This window comes from Clinocottus analis, unplaced genomic scaffold, assembly GCF_023055335.1.
Source record: "Clinocottus analis isolate CAN_PGR_092001 unplaced genomic scaffold, fCliAna1.0.p SCAF_22, whole genome shotgun sequence".
NCBI lineage: Eukaryota > Metazoa > Chordata > Actinopteri > Perciformes > Cottidae > Clinocottus > Clinocottus analis.
The window spans coordinates 2,666,581-2,686,275 of record NW_027175954.1 but is presented as its reverse complement, the minus strand read 5'-3'; the positions used below and the strand labels follow the sequence as shown (position 1 = coordinate 2,686,275).

Sequence of the window (19,695 nt, the reverse complement as noted above, 5' to 3'; positions counted from 1 at the left end):
AACTATTGATTCCATTTGATACAAAGACATCAATAGACGGCTCGACTCAAGACATTTATTATATTTCTGAAATGCTTTGTTTTTGTTTTACAGGAAAGTGTGTGTCCCTGCAGTAGATCAGTAAGAAGTGCTCTTCAATATGAATACAGGTATTTAAGAATACACACACACTCACACACACACACACACACACACACACACACACACACACACACACACACACACACACACTGTGTTAAGATTGTTGTCCATTATTTTTGTTTAGCAAAGCAGAATAATCATGTTTTCTTGTGTTACAAATGAACTGAACATGAAACTATTGATTCCATTTGATACAAAGACATCAATATTGTTCCACATTTCAGACCTCGTAGCTATTTTAGAAGCCGCCATTTGCGCCAGTTCCCCTCGACCACAAGCATGAGTCTATAATTCTAACCCTGACCATGCTTCACCTCTTTGGTGATCGTCCATTTTGGGCCGTGTTAATAGTGTCTGAAAAGCATCAGAAGGGATATTAACCTTGTTGCTTTTCCAACACGGTGACGTATTCCTCCCTCAATACGTTCCCAAAAGCGTCGTCCTGAACTTGGCAGTCATCCCGGACAGAAGTGTGTATTGCAGCTGGAGAATCAATGAGCAACCCGTCTGAGCACCTCTCCACGCACCACATGCCACCGCTCTGTAGCTGCCAGCGACGGCTCGACTCATCTTAGTTGTTTGCCTGTATTTACAATCGAGAAGACAAACCAAACTAGCTTTACCGTGTGCTGAAAGGCAACCAACAAAAGCCACCAGAATCATACCAGAGTTTGACGCACACTTTCGAAACCAACCATATCGGCCAGTAGCTTCAATTGTAAAGTGAGCTAAGCGTTTGTTACAGAAGTGACATTTTTCACTGTGTTCTTCAATGTGCAAAATATGTGTTGAGACTTGCTATGACGAACAGCAAGCGTGTGTGCTACACCTTCAAACTTCTACACTTTACAAATCACTTGAAATTCTGCTGCACACCAGCCTCATCACATGTCCTGAGCTCATTTCTAATGCATGTGCACTTGTTTGCGTTTTGTTTTCTGCCTGGACGCATTTGGTGTGTGTGTGTGTGTACTCTTGTCTTGTGTTGGTGCATGTGCATGTTGTGCTCCTGCTTTCTGCCTCTGTGATCACTTGCCTGGCTGTGATTTCTCAGACAGCGGAGGATGCGCTCGCAAAAGCTCAGCCTTGTCACTCACGCTCTCTCCCATGAAGAGGGTCCAGAGCTCGCCAAATCTAGGCTCAGGTACTAACACTCACGCAAACAAACACACTACAAATGAACCCATTTGAATAAGGAGACTTATGTGAGTAGCTAAGAAGGCAGGCCACTTCAGGTATTGACTGGACTGAGCTTTCAAAGCACGTGGTAAGTCTTTAAAAAGTGGCTTGTTGCTTGGCCTTCATTACTCCTGACTTGAGCATTCGGCCACAGCTGCCTCTGTATGCTAAAGCATTGTTTGGACTGCAGGATGCTTTTTGTTTTTCTACGGATCAGTTCGTTATTTTATCCTTTTTAATTTTCTTTTGTTCAGTCTCTCCCGTCCTGGGCTTGTTACTGCACCGACCTGTTGCTGACTCTTCTTTTCTTTTAAAAGCTCTCATGTGTCATGCTCTCACACTGCTCCATCTTCATGGGTAGTTTACTCTGCTCTTCCCGTTGTCTCAGGTTGTTTTTAAATCTGCTACTCGTTCTCCTCCGCCGACACTGATTGGTTAGACATGACGGCACAGCTCCGTCAAGCACTTTAGAGAACGTGGATCAGTTCGTGGATGGGCTTGTGCGTTGACTAAAATGGCGGCATTCTGCTGAATTGTTTCTGATCAGTGAGCAAATTTACTGCAGATCTGCTCTATGCATGAGCCCCTCCATCCTGAAACTGAGGAGAGATATTTTGTACGTAGCAGGAGAGCTGAATATTTTCTCAGCTGGCCTTTACTCTCCTGAAAGAGCAGCATATCTGGACTCTGTCAGCATCTAGGTTAACGGCCACACCAAAGTCTGCATTCTAGCACCGTCAGCCTTCTTTCAACTATAGTAGGACGCTGTCTGAAAACTGATGAGCTGTTGTCCGATATGGAAGGTTTAAGAGCATAGTATAACTGATTAAACCACCACTCGGGAGGGCCTGGGGATCTTGTGTGAAGCTACTAGAGCGTTATTGTGCAGGCGTCAGCCTCTGAGGGACCCTCAGCCTTGGCAGGGGTGTACGGTACACTCTCCATTACTGTTTAGCATACTCTTACTCTTGGAGTCCCTAGAAAAAAAAGTGAAAGTAAGCTCTGGGATGGTTCCAACTGCAGACGAGGGAATAATGGAAGGGTAAGGAGTCAGTTCAGTTTTGTTTTGCTGTGGAGAGCCATCTCCACGGATAAAACTAGCTGTGCATATTGCTGCGAGCTGCCTGACATAACCAGCCTTGTGGAATCAATTGACAGAGACGTTCATAATCAGAATAATTATGACAAAGTGGTGAGTGCACAACCCAATAGCCACATTCTTTGGAAATATGCCAGTGTGAAATAAACCAAAATGGTGTGGCTCCATGCACAGTGGTCATTCTGCTGTGGATTTTAATCTTTATGTTCAATAATGGGGCTCGCATAAGTGTGCTCTGGAGGATTTTCTTCCTTTATTAGACCTGGGAGTGAAGTGGTTTATCAAGTCTCGATGTGCATGAAATATTTTAAGCTCTTCTCCCCTCCTTTTTTTTATTTTTAAACTGTACACAGCCACTACAGGCTGTAATGGAGCCAGAATCTGATAAACCATTTGCACCCACTGCACATAAAGAACAGCCTTCTGAGAAAGCAAAGACATAATCTATCTTTAATTGGTACTGGTAATGCGGGATAAGTTTTCACTTTGCCGCCTTTAAAAGATGATGGGAAAACAGAAACATTTTGTTACCATCCTGTGCTTTTACATCTTCAGTTGTGTCTTTTCAGAACTCTTTCTCCTCTCTTACCCCATCGTGTGACATGAAGACGACTTTAGCTATAACCTATACAGTCGTTGTGACGTCTGTTGTGATTAATGTGACCACGCATTCGCTCATGTCACTTATTGTTGCCGTGTCTTCTCCGTTCCACAGGGAGTGAATCTCACTCATCAGACTTGGGTAAGTCTCTGTTTCTTGTGTTCAATTGGTGGTGAGACTCTTTGGGCAACACCCCGTTGAAGCCCCAGCAAACTTAATCAAAACACTGCAGTCTGTGATGTTAATTTTACCAACTCCACTTCCAGATAATTGGCGGTCCCGCAGCGCAACAGATGGCTTTAAGAACGGAGACGCTAACAGCTCATCTCTTGCTGCCAAAGGCTTCCGCAGCGTCAGACCCAACCTGCAGGACAAAAAGTCACCAACACAGGTAAAATGTCTCAGACATCACACTGACAGATGTTGGCATTAAAGCTGTTATAGCTGAATCAAAACAGGGAATCAGTAATCTGTGTGGAAAGTGTCTTCTACTATTCTATTGTAGTTGACCATGAAGTGTTGTATTTAGAAGAACTTGATGAGTTGTATCAAGCTTTGCACTGATGTTTTTTCTTTGTTGTTCTTGTTTGAACTTATGTTGGTTGTTGCTTTCTAATTGTCCAATAAGGATATCAATCATGTGCCATTGCCACCCCCCAGAAGAGAGAGTTACCACTTTTCACCCACGGCCGCTAATCCGCCAGACTACAGCTCCCTTGTTGCCCTGGCTAATGATTTTACCCCCGGGATGCTAACATTCACGCAGAATGAGAAAGCCGCTTTGAAAGAGTCCTACACTATTAGTAGCACATCCTCTTACTCTTACTCGGAGAGCAATGCAAGCTCAGCCCAACAGGCTCAGCAGTTCACTCTCCCCGGTGACATCAGCAGCTGTCGTGCTTCTGCCTCCACTAATTCACAGGCCCAGGAGCGTAAGGTGTCTTCCCTCAAACTAACCCCGGTCACCATCCCCGACCCCCCGGATCACTGCGACTCCCACCTCGACCCCCAACCTAAGTCCCAGACCACAGGTCCCCCTTCACCTCCGCAAAGGGGTCCTGCTCCGACTAAACTACTGACACAGGCAGCCCCGACTTCCGTCGGCTTGGACCCAGAGGATCTTAAACATCCAGAGCGTCGGCCTGCAAACACCACAGCGGAGCTGAAGTCCCCAGATAGAGGCCCGAATCAAACCCCGAACCCGGCTCCAGCCTGGGTGGAGGTAACGAGGGATCCACCTGCAGTTCCACCAAGACCTTCTCCTGCAGTGCTGTTGGTACATAACTGACTATATCATGCAACACAAGTAATGATTGTGTCCATTTCAAGGCCACCTAGATACAACGTTGCTGGGTTTTTGTCATGACATCAAGGATGATGAAAGGGTAACACACTGGCTGCATCACTTCTTTTTTGGGGGGGATGTGCCAAATTCAGAGGATGATATAATTGCTGTTCCTTGGGAGTTTTTACGCATACGAACACTAGGTCGTATGACAGCGGTGTTCCATGAAGCCACCAGTGTTTGGCCCCATATAGAAAACAAGGTGTTTTGATGCACGTCGTACAGGATGCTGCTTGTTTGTGTTGCCCTTCAGTCCTTTAGGCTTGTTGCTGCCATCTGACCAACCAAACTAATTTGTGTTCTTCACATCTGTGAACTCATACTGTTTGTGTGATAACCAACTATTTAATGTATTTTTGTATACCACTGTTGCTGTCTGTCTCCTGTATTTGCAGCCTTCAACAGAGTTTGAAACTAACAGACCCTCTTCATTTCCCAGCGTTAGGCACCTCTCAGAGGAAGATGCTGCAGCCGGGGGGACACTTGAGTGCGGTGTCACGGCAGCATTTCATCTTCTGTTACGCTTCACGTGTTGCTTCCGCACATCTTGTGTGACGTTGTGGCAAATGAGTGACCTCACTAAGCGCTTTACTCCTTTCCTCCTTTTCCAATCAACTCCCTCTCTCTCCCCCTTCCCTCCTTCAACACCAGGGGCCTCCCTCCCCTGACCCAACAGCACTGCACTCCCCCTATCGCTGCCACAGCTCAGAGTCACTCGACTACCTGCCAGGCCTAATGCCCAAGGCTCTATTGCCCACCCCGTACGTTCCCAGTGGAGCTGGTGCAGCCAGCAGGCCGAGCCTCCCCACAGTGAGCAGTACGAGTGGCTGGGTGTCATCCTCGGCCTCCCCCGTGACGGTGTCCGCTCTCAGCCACTACTCGTCGTCCACGGCGGGTCTGCTGGACGAGCTGCAGATCTGTAGCCTGGACTCACCCGGCACCTCGCCCACGCCATCGCCCACCCTCAGCCATGTCTCTACCTACACATCCACCGCTGGCCCTGATGATGCGCTAACTACCTTTGTGGCCTCCACTGCCGCAGCCGCCACTGTCACTAACGTAATTATCCCAACAAGTCATTGCTGTAACACACAAATGGTACCCTGCCTCCCCACTCTCATTTGGATGGCTGAACCAAAGCTTCACAAAATGTTTTCACTACCGTATTTGTACCTTTCACTAACCTTCAACTACAACCTAATGATCCCTTATAATGTGAATGTTTCTCTACTCATGAGATCACTATGTCTTTGTGCTTGTCTATGTTTCTCTGTTATGCCTTTTTTGCAATCACATGCAATTGTACTGTCTCTTAAATAAGGCCCGTTCGTATCAAAAATTCATGACGTGTAATGGTCCCTGTGAAAGAGTGGTACTCCCAAGAAGTTAGAAGTAGGACTAACACTGTGCCGATGCAGGGGACTTAGTGTAACGTTAGAAGATTAGCAGCTTTAGCGTCTACACCAGGTGGAAAACCCTGCTTTTGACAGCCAAAGATGGCGATGGCCAGAATGCCAATGCACATAATGCCCGAAATAAAACACGAGCCATTACTTCTGTAATTAAAATATAAGTGTATCTGTTGCATCAAATGTATGAGACAGAAGACAGAAAAAAACATGTTGTGTAGATATTCCATACACTGGCAATAAGTGCTGTCAACAAAGTGTTTGTGTGTTGCTTTATTGTGAATTTATTACTTTAAAATGACTGCCTCAGCATCTTTTAATCGCCATTGGGTTTAGAGCTCTCATGAATCTTTGATCAACACTGGCCTTAAAATGAAAACGCTGTGTTTTTACCCCTTTTTGTCTAATGAAATCATATGTCCCTGTGTTGAATGGGAGAGCATTTTTTTTTTCAAAGGAGCCTCCCATTGTGTCTACCGTCTTGTTTGTCACAACTAATTGATTATAAAGTATATGTGGAATCTGAAAGACTTGCATTTGCTTAACGTCACTGTATTAATCTCTTCTGCCTTGTTTTTGAATCGAAGCGACTCAATAAGTGCCCCTCCCCCTCACTAACTTTTCTCACATGACACTGTCGCTTCAGATTCAGCAGATACTGAATCACATCAGCCTCAACATCTGTCAACATGCACATTAGTTTCCGGAATAGACTCCTCTGCCACTTTAAATGCAAATATGTGTAACAATGTAATGACTAATTATGGATTTATAAAACTAATCATTTTCTTGATTTTGCTATTTTTTGAAGAAAAAAAAAATAGATTTTCTTATACTTGCACTCATAATCTAATGTCATAGGGCAGAGCATCAACAGTCTCCACTATAAAAGTATATGTGAACATTTTGCTGCCATTTGTGATTGGTAGTGAGTGATTTTTCTCTGTTGTCTGGCTTGCGGGCCACTCTTAGGGCCAAGTCCTCTCTCACGCTATGAATGGAAGTGCTCCACAGAGGCCCCTCTCTCCTCTGTCCTACCCTCCTCCGCCCACTTCACTCCATAGCGGGCTCTACAGACAGAGCCGGAGTTCAGGTGAGTCACGATCTTCTACCCCTCCACTTCATGTTTTATCAGCAATTATTCGACAGGAAGACGATAGCAAAGAAAAGGGGGCTTGGTAAGAAAAGGCCATCCCAGAACCATCCATCGGATGTGTTATGTCATTTTGGAAAAGGTCAGGAGAGCGACATTTATTACATTGTGAAGCCCCGGTAGGTATATGACAATTTATGGATGGTGAAAGTCTAAAGTTGGATCTTAAGAGTCTGAAGTGGCCCAATGTAATGAACTAAGAACTGTAGTAAAATGATAAAATGTTCTAGATTTGGTGAGCAGTATTATGTCCAAGTTGTAGTTTGCTAATAGTTGATTTTGGTAAACCAGAGAACAGTGTATTCCACTAAATAAGCCGATGAGACAAATGTATGCAAAAGTGTTTTAGCATCAGCCATGGAAAGAATCGCGAATCTTATCAGTTGATATGTTGTTGATCTCTTCCTGCAACGATTATTGGGATCAAACAGAAGACAGATTTCTTCCATCAAAGCTTTGTTAAATGGTTCCGAGTGAGATCACAGAATGTATTTCGGATCTTCCGTAAATTAGTTTGATGACAGCAATTAGATCTTTTTAATATGTATTTTTACAGTTTCACCAGCTAATGCATAATAAGGCATAAAAAGAATATTTGCAAATTAATCTCTTCATTATTGCCCATAAAAATAGTTAATGGTACATGTATTTGTGAGAAGCCCGGGCCGCGATATGTGAATACCCATTAGTAGAAGACTGAGCCATCTAGATGTGGCGTACAGGATGAAATGAGTTGGAGATAAAGAGGTTGTTCCCATCAGGAGGTGTTCAAAAGAGCAGTTCATCTTCAGATGAGTCAGAGTTGACTTGTTCATTCCTTCTTGGATTTCTGTGATTATTACTGGATTCGAAGGACAGTGTGTCTATTCTCTTCTCGCTCCTCTTCCTCCTCATATGTAGAGGGCAGCGAGTCATTCACCACAGAGTCTGTGGCGCTGGGCCACAGCAGCCACAGCAGCCACAGCAGCACGGTGCCCATCGCTCGCTTCTCAGAGGAGGAGAAGAGGGTGTCCGTCATCAAGGCCCCTCACTACGAAGGCATCGGCCCCGTGGACGACTCCGGCATCCCCATTGCTATCCGCACGGTGAGGTCAAACATTCAAAGAGCTAAACACGTTGGCATGCAGCAGACTCTCTCGGTGAGGCACCCTAGAGTGTCGCACAGATGAGTCTTTTGACCTGTTGTCTTGATATCTGATCAGGTTCACGAGAGTGGATTACTTTCAGCTGCCAGCAGCTTTTGACCCCATATCAAAAGCACTTTCTCTCTCTCTCTCTCTCTCTCTCTCTCTCTCTCTCTCTCTCTCTCTCTCTCTCTCTCTCTCTCTCTGTATCTCTTTGACTCTCCCTCTGCATGCTAGTTTTACAGATGAGCTCAGTCGAGGTCTTTTTGCTTTAGCGCTGCAACGTCGTCGCTGCTCACTTGTTAAAGTGTGTGTTTGCGCGTTATCTCCGCTCAGGCTTTACGCGTATTAGCACTCCACTCCGTTATCCATTTCTTGAAGAGGTGACATTTCAAAGCGGACATGTTCTACTGCAGCGCGAGCGAGCCAGAGAAAGTAACGGGAAGAATGAGAGATGGCCGATTTTAAAAGCAAAGAGAAAAGGCGGAACGAGAAAAGAAGAAAAACAGACGCTCCTTGTTGTGAGAAGACAAACATTTTTGTGGGCACTTTATTTGGTCACCATGGAGAGTGAAGTGGTAATTGGTCCGTCTCCTGGCCGTGCCAATGCTCCATGCTCTGTCACATTCACTGGAGCCAAACAGCCTGTTCTCTGAGTCCAGACACGGTGTTTAGCGCTACTGAATAAAGGGGGATTAGGTCTGCCATGGGATAGCTCTTTTTTGAAGTGGCTTTTAGATCTATACTGTATACACAAAGACACGCATACCAGGGTTTCTCCTGGACTTTCCACGCTCCGCACCAGGAGCTCCCACTTGTTTTTTGTTTTTTTTGTAGCGACGTGGCTTCTGTGTCCTTCTGTGCTGCGAAACCAAAACCTGCTGACATTGATTTCTGAAAGCAAGCTCAATTAAAAACCAAAACAAACTGCAATTGTGGTTTACCAAGTGGTTCATTCAAACATACAGCTTACTATGATGTCATTCTGCTGGCCACTTGCAGCCCACAAGCTAATAGTCATGTGTGGTTTCATATGACGGGTGAGCTTGTCACACCCAATCAAAGTGATGTGTTCCTACGTCCCAGAGTTCAATGTGTCATCAAATATATTTCAATGTTTTACAGGAAGAAAATATTAAATACTTAAAAATGTAAAATCTTTGATACATATATAACATATAACAAGGAAATGACCATTTAACCCAGACACACATTTCATTTTCACTGTTTCTTCAATGTGAACGTGAGAACCACAGGCTGTATATAGAGCGGACCTAAAGTGTACTGTATACAAAGCCTATATAAAGCCATGCAAACTTTTGTTCAGACTTGTTTCTCATCAGTTATAGCTGATAAAAAGATTAAATATCTCACTGAGACCAATTAAGAGCTGGTAAATTAAATTAAGTGAATTATTCTGATGCAAATTACTCTTGACAAGATTTAGTCCTCCCCAAGTCATATGGGGAGTGTCTCATACAATAAATCTCGATAATTAACTTATTCATGTCTCAGCGTGAGTTATATTCATTGTGAGTGAAATATATATATAGATCCCTAAAAAGGCTGAGTGTTTTTTTTGCTCGGCTCAGTAAGGAACCTTTTCCCTAAAACAGTGGGAACCCCTCGTACCGTCTAACTGCAGATATCAGGTTTATGTTGCATTTCACGGTACGTAAAACTTTATGACTGTTTCTCTCTCCACAGACGGTGGATAGGCCTAAGGATTGGTACAAAACTATGTTCAAACAGATCCACAAGGTCCACAAAGCAGGTAAGTCTGAGCTGCATCACACTGCGAGGCAGAAATGTCCCTTTTTGTGTTGCGATTTGATCATCAGACGTTTAGAAATTGGCCATGCATGCTTGTCTGCGTCTTTGTGTGTGTTTGTGTGGGTGCGCACATGTCGATTCTTATTACACCAAAAGACCCAGAGAACTTCAGAGCCAGAACTCATTAGATGAGCGCAAGAGAGTCTGCGGAGGAAGAGGAATTGAGAGAAACCTCTAATAGACACAGAGCTGTCCTGGGAAATCTGTTCTAATTTTATGGGCTTGACAGCATCACAGTCGGTTCAAAGCTTGTTTGTTATGAACTGCTATGGCTTCTTCTACTGCAGCACACACACACACACACACACACACACACACACACACACACACACACACACACACACACACTGTTGCATGATTGTGTGTGGCTAAAGGCATCTTCAGGCCTCTTCTCTTGATGCATCTTGGAGCTCTTCCATGACTCTCTGAATCCTTGTATATTCTTCTTGAATTTATAAAGTAATTATATAGTCCCACCGAAGTCTACAAATCTTTCAAGTGAGCTCATGTAGATTTAAAAAAAATGTGTAGTTTCCGAATGTGGAGAAAAGAGCTAAAATCAAATACTCATAGCTATGCTACAATATGGTACACACACTGCCTCTGTGAGATGCTGAGCTTATTGATGGACGGAGGGGGAAGTGGTTCATGCTGCGTGGGTGGTTTTATAATATTCCGCTGTGAAAAATGTCCACTATTGGAACTTACTTTTACGACTGGATTCAAGCGAGCTAAAAGTGCTGTTCTCTCGGGAGAGCAAACTGCACTCTTGTTCCCTCTGCACCACAACGTCTGTTTGTGCATGAACACCAATCCTTCTTTGTTCCCTTCTCCTGCAGACGATGACTACTCTGACACATACAATGCAACATATGCTGTCATAAACAACGGTGAGTGATGCTCTAACGCACAACAGAAGTTGCTCATAAGCCATTTCTTCCCAACCCATTAGTCTCCTCCTGTCTGGCTCGCTCTGCCTCATTACTTCTCCCTTGTAATGTCTCCTCTGTCCTCAACAGACGACCACATCCTGTCGTCCAGCGCCACCATGGCCCACCCTGCTCCCCGGACACACACGTACAGGCCACTCGCCAAAAGCCCCTCGGACAACGGAGGGCATCCGGCCCCTCGCGAGCCGCCGCCGTCACCTGTGCCCCCACCGCCTCCGCCCATGCCATCTCTCCTGCAGCTGAGGGCCAGAGACAGCGACCGCGAGAGAGACTTGCCTGACGCGTACGAGCAGCTTTGTCTCCATCTCTCTCATCATTCATTTGATGATTCATTGGCTTTGTTTCTGGCGGTTTTCTAAGAAAGTATGTTTTTCTTTTTTCTCGCACCAGGAATGAATGGGGTCCTCCCAACAGGAAGGTGGACACGCGAAAGTACCGCGCAGAGCCCAAGAGTATTTTTGAGTACGAGCCTGGGAAGTCCTCCATTTTGGAGCACGAAAGACCAGTGAGTATATTGGAAAATGTTCTGTCATTTGATTATATTGACAATTCAGAAGGGATAGATGACGAAACATTAAGCAAACGTAAGTGAAGTAACACTGCAGAGGTAGAGCTCTGGCATGTAAAATAACTGGATGGTCAAATTGAGAAAAGAGTCACACGTACATTTAACTTTCTTGCCGTATGTATTTTCATATTTATGGACTTTTGCGTGGACTTCTTTCTGTCAGGCAAGACGTGGGCGTTTTAAAAGCGAAGGTTTCCAGTGCTGCATCCTTGAGTGTCTGCTGTCTGCTTTGTCATCCTCCCCACTCAGAACAGCCAGTACAGAGATAATTGCTGTGCAGAGGAAAGGGTTGAAATAATAGACAAAAAGGTTTCTGAGATGGAGAACAGGATAATGGAGAAGGTGTTGTAGATGAGGAGTCTGTCATGTGGGAGAAGATTAAACGGGAAAAAAGGTATTTGCAGACGTTTAATGCGACGACTGCAGAGAGCTCTCTCAGGGTAATAATGCATGAGTCAGTTCCTGATAAGGCAATAAAAGGAGAAAGCTAAAGAGTAGAAGTGAACCCACGCTGTCTAATCTGAAGCTCTGTTTTAGAAGCCTTTTCGCTCCACTGTCCATGGAAACAAATGGCTCCTGAAAAACATAATGTTCGGTGGTAAAGTGTCCATTTGTGTCCAATTATGAGCTGCAGAAAGCAAAACAAAAAAATGTCTGCCACTCTGTTTCTTTAGTTTCTTTTTACTTACCAGTTGGATATCTCTTCTCTCGCTTTTTTTTTTTTTTACGGGATGACTCATATGTCTCAAAGCTGTATTCTCTTTTCAACAAGAGAGATGCAACGCCGCGACGCCTACACAAATATCGCCTGGCAGTGTTTCACTTCCATGTGGGAAATGGGGTTAGAAGGAGCAGACAGTAGTAAACCAACGCATCATCTCGGCAGTTTAAATGACAGTAAAAAGAATACGCCTCGTGGCTGCAGTGCCACTGTGTAAAATAGAGAAAGCTGCTTGAGTTTAAACATCCAACTGAAAAAGAGGAGATGATTAACTTGCTTCACAGCAACAACCTGTTGTTTTGGCTTGTACCCGTCTAATTTTGTTGCATGCAAATACAGGCATCCTATCCGACAGTTTATTGCAGGTCGATTTGATATGAAAATGAATCCCTATGTGATACAACAGAATGGTTGTAATCCATCGTGTGACATCAGGAAAGGTAAACCTTCGCTTTCTTCAGGAAACTTAGGACACGCAGTATGATGTCAGCCAATAAGCAAATGACAAGGCGACATTTGATGGCAGCTGACAGGTCTTAATACAATAGATACATCTCAGACCTCAACTTTTAATTGATTATCTGTCGTTCCACCTTTTTAAAAGCGCCTCCATGAATGCATGAACGGGTTAATGGTGCTGATGGGGATAACTTACAGAGGGAGAGTGTGGCAGGACTTTAAGTTTATTGGTGTGGCTCTTTCTTAACAGCAAGGCAATTGACAGTGCTTTACATGAGACATAAAAAAGGCATTAAAGTAATATTACACCCATAAAATGACAATTTGTAGATGAATTACTCATCCCGTGTCACATTGAATTCATGAAGAGAACTTAGTTTATCTTGCACGCGTTCAGGGCAGACTAATAAAAATCCCGAAAAGTGAAGTCAGGATTTAAAAGAAAAATATTAAAAAAGACGCATAAATGTTTTTTAAAAGAGTAAAATGCAAATTATATGCTATTGACTGCACTGTCCTGTCTTGATGTTCATCGATAAAAGTGACTGTGATACTATGCTGCTCCCACCAATGTAGAAGGGAAGCTCACGTTGCACACACCCACGTGAACAACCCCTCGCGTCCTTTACAAACAGTTCTTCATAATGTGCCCCTCTCCATCTGAATGAGTTACCTTTACCTGCCCCTTCTGACATACGGCTGTGTACTATTTAATATTCCATCCACTGAGCCGGCTCCGAGCTGTGGATAATGAGGTTTGGTGTTAAATATGTAATGCTCAAAGTAACATCCTGATTTTCATTATCTGTCAGCTTCGCTAAGGCTTAGAATATAAGGCGGCGGTAATGGGATTCTGTCGTGGGACTCACAGCTCTGTAGATGTTCATGCGCACGTGAAATGAACGAATATCAATTTGAGAAGGGCCGAGGTGTTGAAACTGTCTGCCTCTTTGGTGTCCAGTGGTGGTAAGAGATGTCTTGTGCATATTTGATTATTCAACATGGCACTAGTGTACGCTGCCTGTCAAATAGTTTGAAAGGCCCTAATGGTTTGGAATAAATGTCAAACTAGTTAAAGCAGTGAAGCAATGATTTGTCTGTAATAAAAATTTTTTGCATCACTGCTTTCGAGAGCGAGTTAAAATCTTCATCCTGTGCCCATCTTCCCGCGCCACCTTCGTCCATTCCTAACCATGAGGCTCATGTCTTTCTTTGTGTGTGACTTCTTTTCCACACTGTCTTTCTTCTACCTCTTCTCTCTGTCACTGTCATGCTTTCCCAGACCTATGATGACATAGATTTAGAGAACGAGCCTTGGTATAAGTTCTTTTCCGAGCTGGAGTTTGGTCGGCCGGTAAGTCAGGGCCATAGCTACCCTCTCAAGCACAACCCTGCCATAGGCAGACCCCCCCCCACTCTCTCTCCACTCCACCCGTGATGTTTTATTTCTTTATTTTGAATGTCAACCACAATAGACCGGGTGGGGCTAGTTGTTTGGGCATGTGGTACTTGTTGGGTGCTGTGACCCCCCCACCCCCACCCTTGTGACCGGCTGTGTGATGTCTCTGCGTTGCTGGGTGTTCTCTTGGTCTGGTGGCTAGCAGGCACTGAAATGTTCATGCACACAACTAGATGATTTTATTTCAGTTTGGTGTCTCATCTTGCCCAAAGTTAAGCGGGAAAAAGATTAAAAACAGGTCAAAATGCTTAAGATGACATTCGTTTTAACTGGTAGTGCTGCTCAGAGAAGTAATTACATACAACATATAACAACAATATATATTATTTATGCCATTGATGATTTTTCTGAAGATGAAAAGTATTCTTTTATTCTTCAACATCTCTTTCACATGCTAACAAACATTCCTCATCCTTGTGTATTGCCTTAATCATATTTCATTCACTTGATTATTTATGAATTTTCTACTTCTTGTAGTTGTTTATTTTTACCATTGACAGAGCGATGCTCTGCACAACTACAAGGTAAATGTTGTACCGCCCTCTGCTGGATGTAGATGGTAATGACATCATAGTGGCCCAGGGCAGGGATTGCCTCTAGCTACAGATCTGGGATAACCCCACCCCTTCCTGACTGGTTTACAAAGTGCCATGCCGCTGTCTATGCAATAGCATGACTCCAGGTGATTGTTTGTTGGGCTTATTTCAAAATATTCAGGAGGAAATGTCACATCGGTTGCTGGCATGGCTTCCCACGGTCGTGTTTGCTGTGCGTTGAGATTTTCTACCTGCAATATTTTGAATGTTTCACACCACTGAATAAGCCCTTAGAGCATAGACGGTTCCCCGACATGCACAGAACCTCACTGTGTGACCAGCGTTTATTGAGTCACGAGAAGGTTTCGACCGACTGAGGGAACAATTGTTGATCTGCACTGGTAACCCAGCACTCAATCACTGCATCCTGGATTAAACACCACAGCTCGTGCTTCACACGGCTTTCTGCTTCACAGCTTGCTGTCACTCTGCATGTGTGTGTGTGTGTGTGTGTGTGTGTGTGTGTGTGTGTGTGTGTGTGTGTGTGTGTGTGTGTGTGTGTGGTACATGAGCACATTTGTGTCTGTGTGTGTGTATAAAGTTTGATTTAGAAAGCCCAATTTAACATTGACATATTGTAGTTGTGTTGATGCTGTAGGATTATATACGAATAAATAGATGGTGTGTGTGTGTGTGTGTGAGAGAGAGAGAGAGAGAGAGAGAGAAAGAGAGAGAGAGAGAGAGAGAGAGAGAGAGAGAGAGTCAGTCCATCTCTGGTTACTCAGATCCTCTAACGAGTGTCGCTCTCTCCACATTGTTCCTGTTTTTTTGGTTTCTCCCCATGATGTCACCAATGCTTCTCCTCCTTCACCTCATTTTCACCTTCTTCCTCCTCCTCCTCCTCCTGCTCACTGCTACTGCTTGGGGCTCAAGCCTCCTAAAAAACGGCTGGATTATAATCCAGACATCTCTGCTCGCCAACGTATTGAGGTAATCGCACATTCATGAGTGTTCCGGTGGTTTTAATCTCACAAGTTCTAATAAATCACAGGCATTAAAAAACTCTTTCATTTCAGGAAAATGTAAGACATGATTTCTTCAAATGAGTGTGATGTCGTGTAGCTTGATGTCAGATGTCACAGTGTCAGCCATCACGAGATGAGCATGATGGTTTGCTTTGTTTAACTTCTAGCTTTGAAGTGCTCTTCATTTCTTTGCATAGGGTTATACAAGGGTCTCTTAGACATTTTATGAAGATCTATTAAAATAAATATAGGTATAATTCACTGGAAATCTTTTTTTTTTTTTAACATTTCCAACATTATTGTGTTTCGACTTTACGGTTAGCATTTCCTCAGAGACACCATTGCAGTTAATGTGCATCGACCATTCTTTGCCACTGAGACCCATTCCGGCTGATCCGAGCCACATTTTGCAGGGCAACATTTGCCCCCTGAGCTCAGCTCATTACATCACCTTTTGCCGTCATCCTCCAGAAAAAAAAGCCCTGAAAAAAAGCCCAAAATAAGAGAGAGCAGGAATTTATCCTCACCGCTTACACCCGTGCGCCTCCTCGCCGCGCAGGTGTACCATGTGGAACCAGCATCCGCGCGCACCTTCCTGCTGGGGGAGCGTTTTGAGTGTGACACAGCAACAACAAGCGCATGCAAGGCTGTGCATCGTGAACTGCTCTGCCTGGAGTCTTTGTTCCTGCCGACCTCACTTCTCTCTCTTGTCGTCTGCCCTATTTCAGACATCCCTGCACATCGCTCCCGCTGAAAAGGCTCCTGAGAGACCTGCGAGGTAACCTCTGTTTCTTTTATTTTCATCTGCATCCCACCCCACCCACTCCTTTTCCCCCCTCCCCCATCCTCTCAACAGCAGTGGTCCTTGTTGTGATTCAGCAGGGAGTCATTTGCCTTGACTCTGGTGCAAATCGCCTCTGTGTCTGTTATTAATAATGCAAGGATTAGTGTTAGGCTTTATTTTCTTTTGCCACTGAAACGGGACGCTTTGCATCATTCTTTCACCAACCGAGCCGGAATAAATTAACCCTGCAAACCTATTGATTCCTTCATCTCCTATCCTTTCCACAACCTCCCCCTCTTTCTTCCCTTCCTCCCCTTGTCCTACTCCCTTTCACCGATGGCCTGCTTATTCAGTCGCAATTTCCTCGGTCAACAAAAAGAGCAGAAAAGGAATGAATAGGCCGTGTAATTCATGTAAGCATTGAGTGTGTTTGAAAGCCCATTTGGGTTTTTAGTCCTTTTGAATGTGAGAAGGTAAGGTATCTTTCTAGATACGTGGTTAATAGGCTAATTTTGTTGGATACGCTGCGTTGGTTTAGAAAAGAGAAAACCATCTTTTCACGTTGTTCAAAAAGGTAAATAGAGACGCTGATTATTTATTATATTTATTTTATTCTTTACAACATTTTGGTACAAGGTTTGTCCCGATGACACGGAAAAAAATTGTAAATAGTATGCCCTTGTAAGACATTCATAATACCTGAATTCAATTTCTGCAAACGCATGCATGCGCCAGCGGCGGCGTGTAGTGTCGTCCTTGACGTCCAGCTGTGTTGCAGTGCCGCCAGCGACTACAGGAAGAGAAGGAAGTCGGAGCCGGCAAGTTCCCAAGTGAACGCTCCGCCTCAGAGCCGAGCGGCCACTTCCCCGAAACCAGTGGATGCCTACAGACCCAGCAGCAGCCTAAAAAAACCTTCGGTTCGTTCCTCTCCATCCTCGCCCTCCAGACCCAAAGGTACACAAACAAACAACTCGTCCTACTTGATGTTTTTTGTTCTTTCTATTTCTCTTTCCCCTTCTCTTCCCCAGACTTTCATGTGTTTACTTACTCGCCACATTGCCTAAAAATCCTAGAAGATTTGTTGTCATTTGTGACTGTGATGTTTTTCATCCTACAATGTCTGTCTGGTGAGCTCATAAGTCTCCGTGATTCGTATTCGTGGAAGTCTGAAGAAAAAACATCAAACCCTCTTTTTTTTTCCCCCACCGTTACTCTTTTCTCTCCTTCTTCTCCCTCTCCCCAGCTGCTCCACCCGTTTGCTGGGTATAATTGCTAAACCTGCTTTCCTCCTTTTTCTCTTTCACCACGCTGCTTTTTTCTTGGACATCTGAAAGGTGGGGACGCATGCAACATGTATTCAAACAGTTTGACCTCCCCAGGTCCTTATCAAAGACCCCATCTCTCCCCTCTCCCCTCTGACCCTGTCCATTGCCACGAGGAGGCCAGCGAGGAAGGAAGCTCCTCCTCCAAGCAGTCTGTCTGTTGTAAAAACAGCTGGCAGACAAAATGCCAGGACGCTGAGACGTGGAGCAGTACCGACGAGGTACCGCCTCTTCCTGGCAAGCTCAGGTCGCGCAGCTGCGATGACTTACTCAATGACGGGCATTCTGGCCCGGCCGGGCGTAACGCCATCCGCTCAGAAAGTGCTGGGTCTCTGGTCTGCGATGGGAATCCCTCGGGTTCGACCGGATCCATCTCCTCTCGCTCGTTGCCGCGCCTCCACCGGCGACGGGCGCACGACTCGCCGGGCTTTCTCCAGCTCTATCGCAAGATGCACCAGATCGACCGAGCTCACCTCATCCCGTCTGAGGTCATCCGCTCGGTGCGCACTCGCATCCTGGAGCTCGAGCGCCAGCCTCACCTGCACCGGCATCGCCTCTCTCCTTGGGCCCCCTCCTGGGGCGTGGAGGTGCCGCGCGATATGGTGCCGACGCGCATTTCTACATACGAGACCCTTATTCAGAAGTCCAAATCCATGCCCAACTTGGGTGACACCGAGGTGCCTTCAGGCGCCACCACACCGGGCGGCTCGTCATCTAGAGCCAGCAGCACTGGCGGTGTCACGCCCAGCTTTCCAAAACGTCGGTTTTCCATCGAGTCTTTACTCGAGGAAGACAACAACGGCAACAGCGGACCAGGACCTCACACCATGGATCACCGGCATCGACCTCGCAGCCCACCCGAGGGTCAGCCCCGCGTGGGGCCGGAGCCTGGCCGTGGGCGGTCCTTTCCCGCTCCTCCCGTTCCTCAAAGCCCACAAGCCAACCCAGACTACTCCGACAGTGAACAAGACGCCGTTGCGTCAGACCTCAGTGACTTCATCCAGGTGGAGGGCTCCTCATTTTGCAGCGAGAGTGACTTTGACCATTGCTCGCTGACCTCCTCTGAGAGCTTGTACGGCTCTTCCACCCTTCAACACCACCTCCGTCACCACCACCATCACCACCACCACCAGCCTGGTCACCAAAGTTTAGGCCAGAGCCAGGGCTACCAACACCGCCACCTCATCAGCTCCTGCAAGGGCCGCTGCCCGGCCTCTTACACCCGCTTCACGACCATGCTTCGCCACGAGAGGGAGCGAGCGCGCCAGCAGCACCAGAGACCTTCACAGCCGAGCCGCAGCAGCCATTCCCAAATCCAGAGCTCTCAGTCCCAGCAAGCGATGTCCAAGCTGGCCTTCCTCGTCAGCCCAGTGCCTTTCCGCAGGAAAAAGGGCTCCCCGCCTACCTCCAGAAGAAGCAGTGGCGGCGCAGATCGAGGCAGCAGACCCAAGTCCAAACAGGCCATCTATGAAGCACTGGATGCGGCCTTGAGAGACATATATGAGCACATTCAAGCGGAGCGAGGCCACAGAGGAACTAGGGCGCCCGATGACAGCATCCTGAAGAGAATACTGGCCGAACTGCTGCCAAATGTGCCTGAGCGGAGCTCCTCTTTGAGGGGGAGGAGGGGGTGTTGGCACGGGGGTCTGTCCTCTGCATCTTTGTACCCAGACGGGAGCCCCACTGAGTACGCCCCACATGGAGGGGATGCCTCCACTCCGCGGCTACAGTCACCAGTCAGTGCCTGTTACGGACGCCACTCGGACACCTCAAACAATAACGAATATGGAGAGGAGCAGGGCAATGGAAATGGTCTCTGTTATTCAGGTGGAGAAAATGCACATATTACACCTTCATTATGCATGTGTACACTTTGTCATGTAGCCAGTGACACCAGCACATCATGTTTTTTTTGATTACACACACAGTAATAAACATGTACACATAATCCACAGACATTTACCTCAATGTCTCTTTCAGTGTTGCA

At 45.7% G+C, this 19,695-nt stretch overlaps 2 protein-coding genes across 2 annotated transcripts in view; both read left to right on the top strand.

Moving 5' to 3' along the window:
* The window catches only part of sorbs2a (sorbin and SH3 domain containing 2a), a 47,383-nt gene that overhangs the window by 17,006 nt on the left and 10,682 nt on the right, over window positions 1-19,695 (top strand). Inside the window, exons 4-18 of the mRNA XM_068588849.1 lie at window positions 1,196-1,285; window positions 3,135-3,161; window positions 3,287-3,411; window positions 5,017-5,424; window positions 6,747-6,867; window positions 7,828-8,012; window positions 9,759-9,825; window positions 10,724-10,774; window positions 10,904-11,117; window positions 11,225-11,339; window positions 13,865-13,936; window positions 15,511-15,567; window positions 16,331-16,380; window positions 17,165-17,340; window positions 17,721-19,535. Of these exons, the coding sequence (XP_068444950.1) occupies window positions 1,196-1,285; window positions 3,135-3,161; window positions 3,287-3,411; window positions 5,017-5,424; window positions 6,747-6,867; window positions 7,828-8,012; window positions 9,759-9,825; window positions 10,724-10,774; window positions 10,904-11,117; window positions 11,225-11,339; window positions 13,865-13,936; window positions 15,511-15,567; window positions 16,331-16,380; window positions 17,165-17,340; window positions 17,721-19,535 (3,573 nt within the window). The remainder of the gene's footprint in view (window positions 1-1,195; window positions 1,286-3,134; window positions 3,162-3,286; window positions 3,412-5,016; window positions 5,425-6,746; window positions 6,868-7,827; window positions 8,013-9,758; window positions 9,826-10,723; window positions 10,775-10,903; window positions 11,118-11,224; window positions 11,340-13,864; window positions 13,937-15,510; window positions 15,568-16,330; window positions 16,381-17,164; window positions 17,341-17,720; window positions 19,536-19,695) is intronic.
* Window positions 3,441-4,787, top strand: LOC137792979 (uncharacterized). Its single transcript, XM_068588845.1, has 2 exons — window positions 3,441-3,446; window positions 3,649-4,787. The coding sequence occupies exons 1-2, from the start codon at window positions 3,441-3,443 to the stop codon at window positions 4,306-4,308; spliced, it is 666 nt and encodes a 221-aa protein (XP_068444946.1). The 3' UTR covers window positions 4,309-4,787.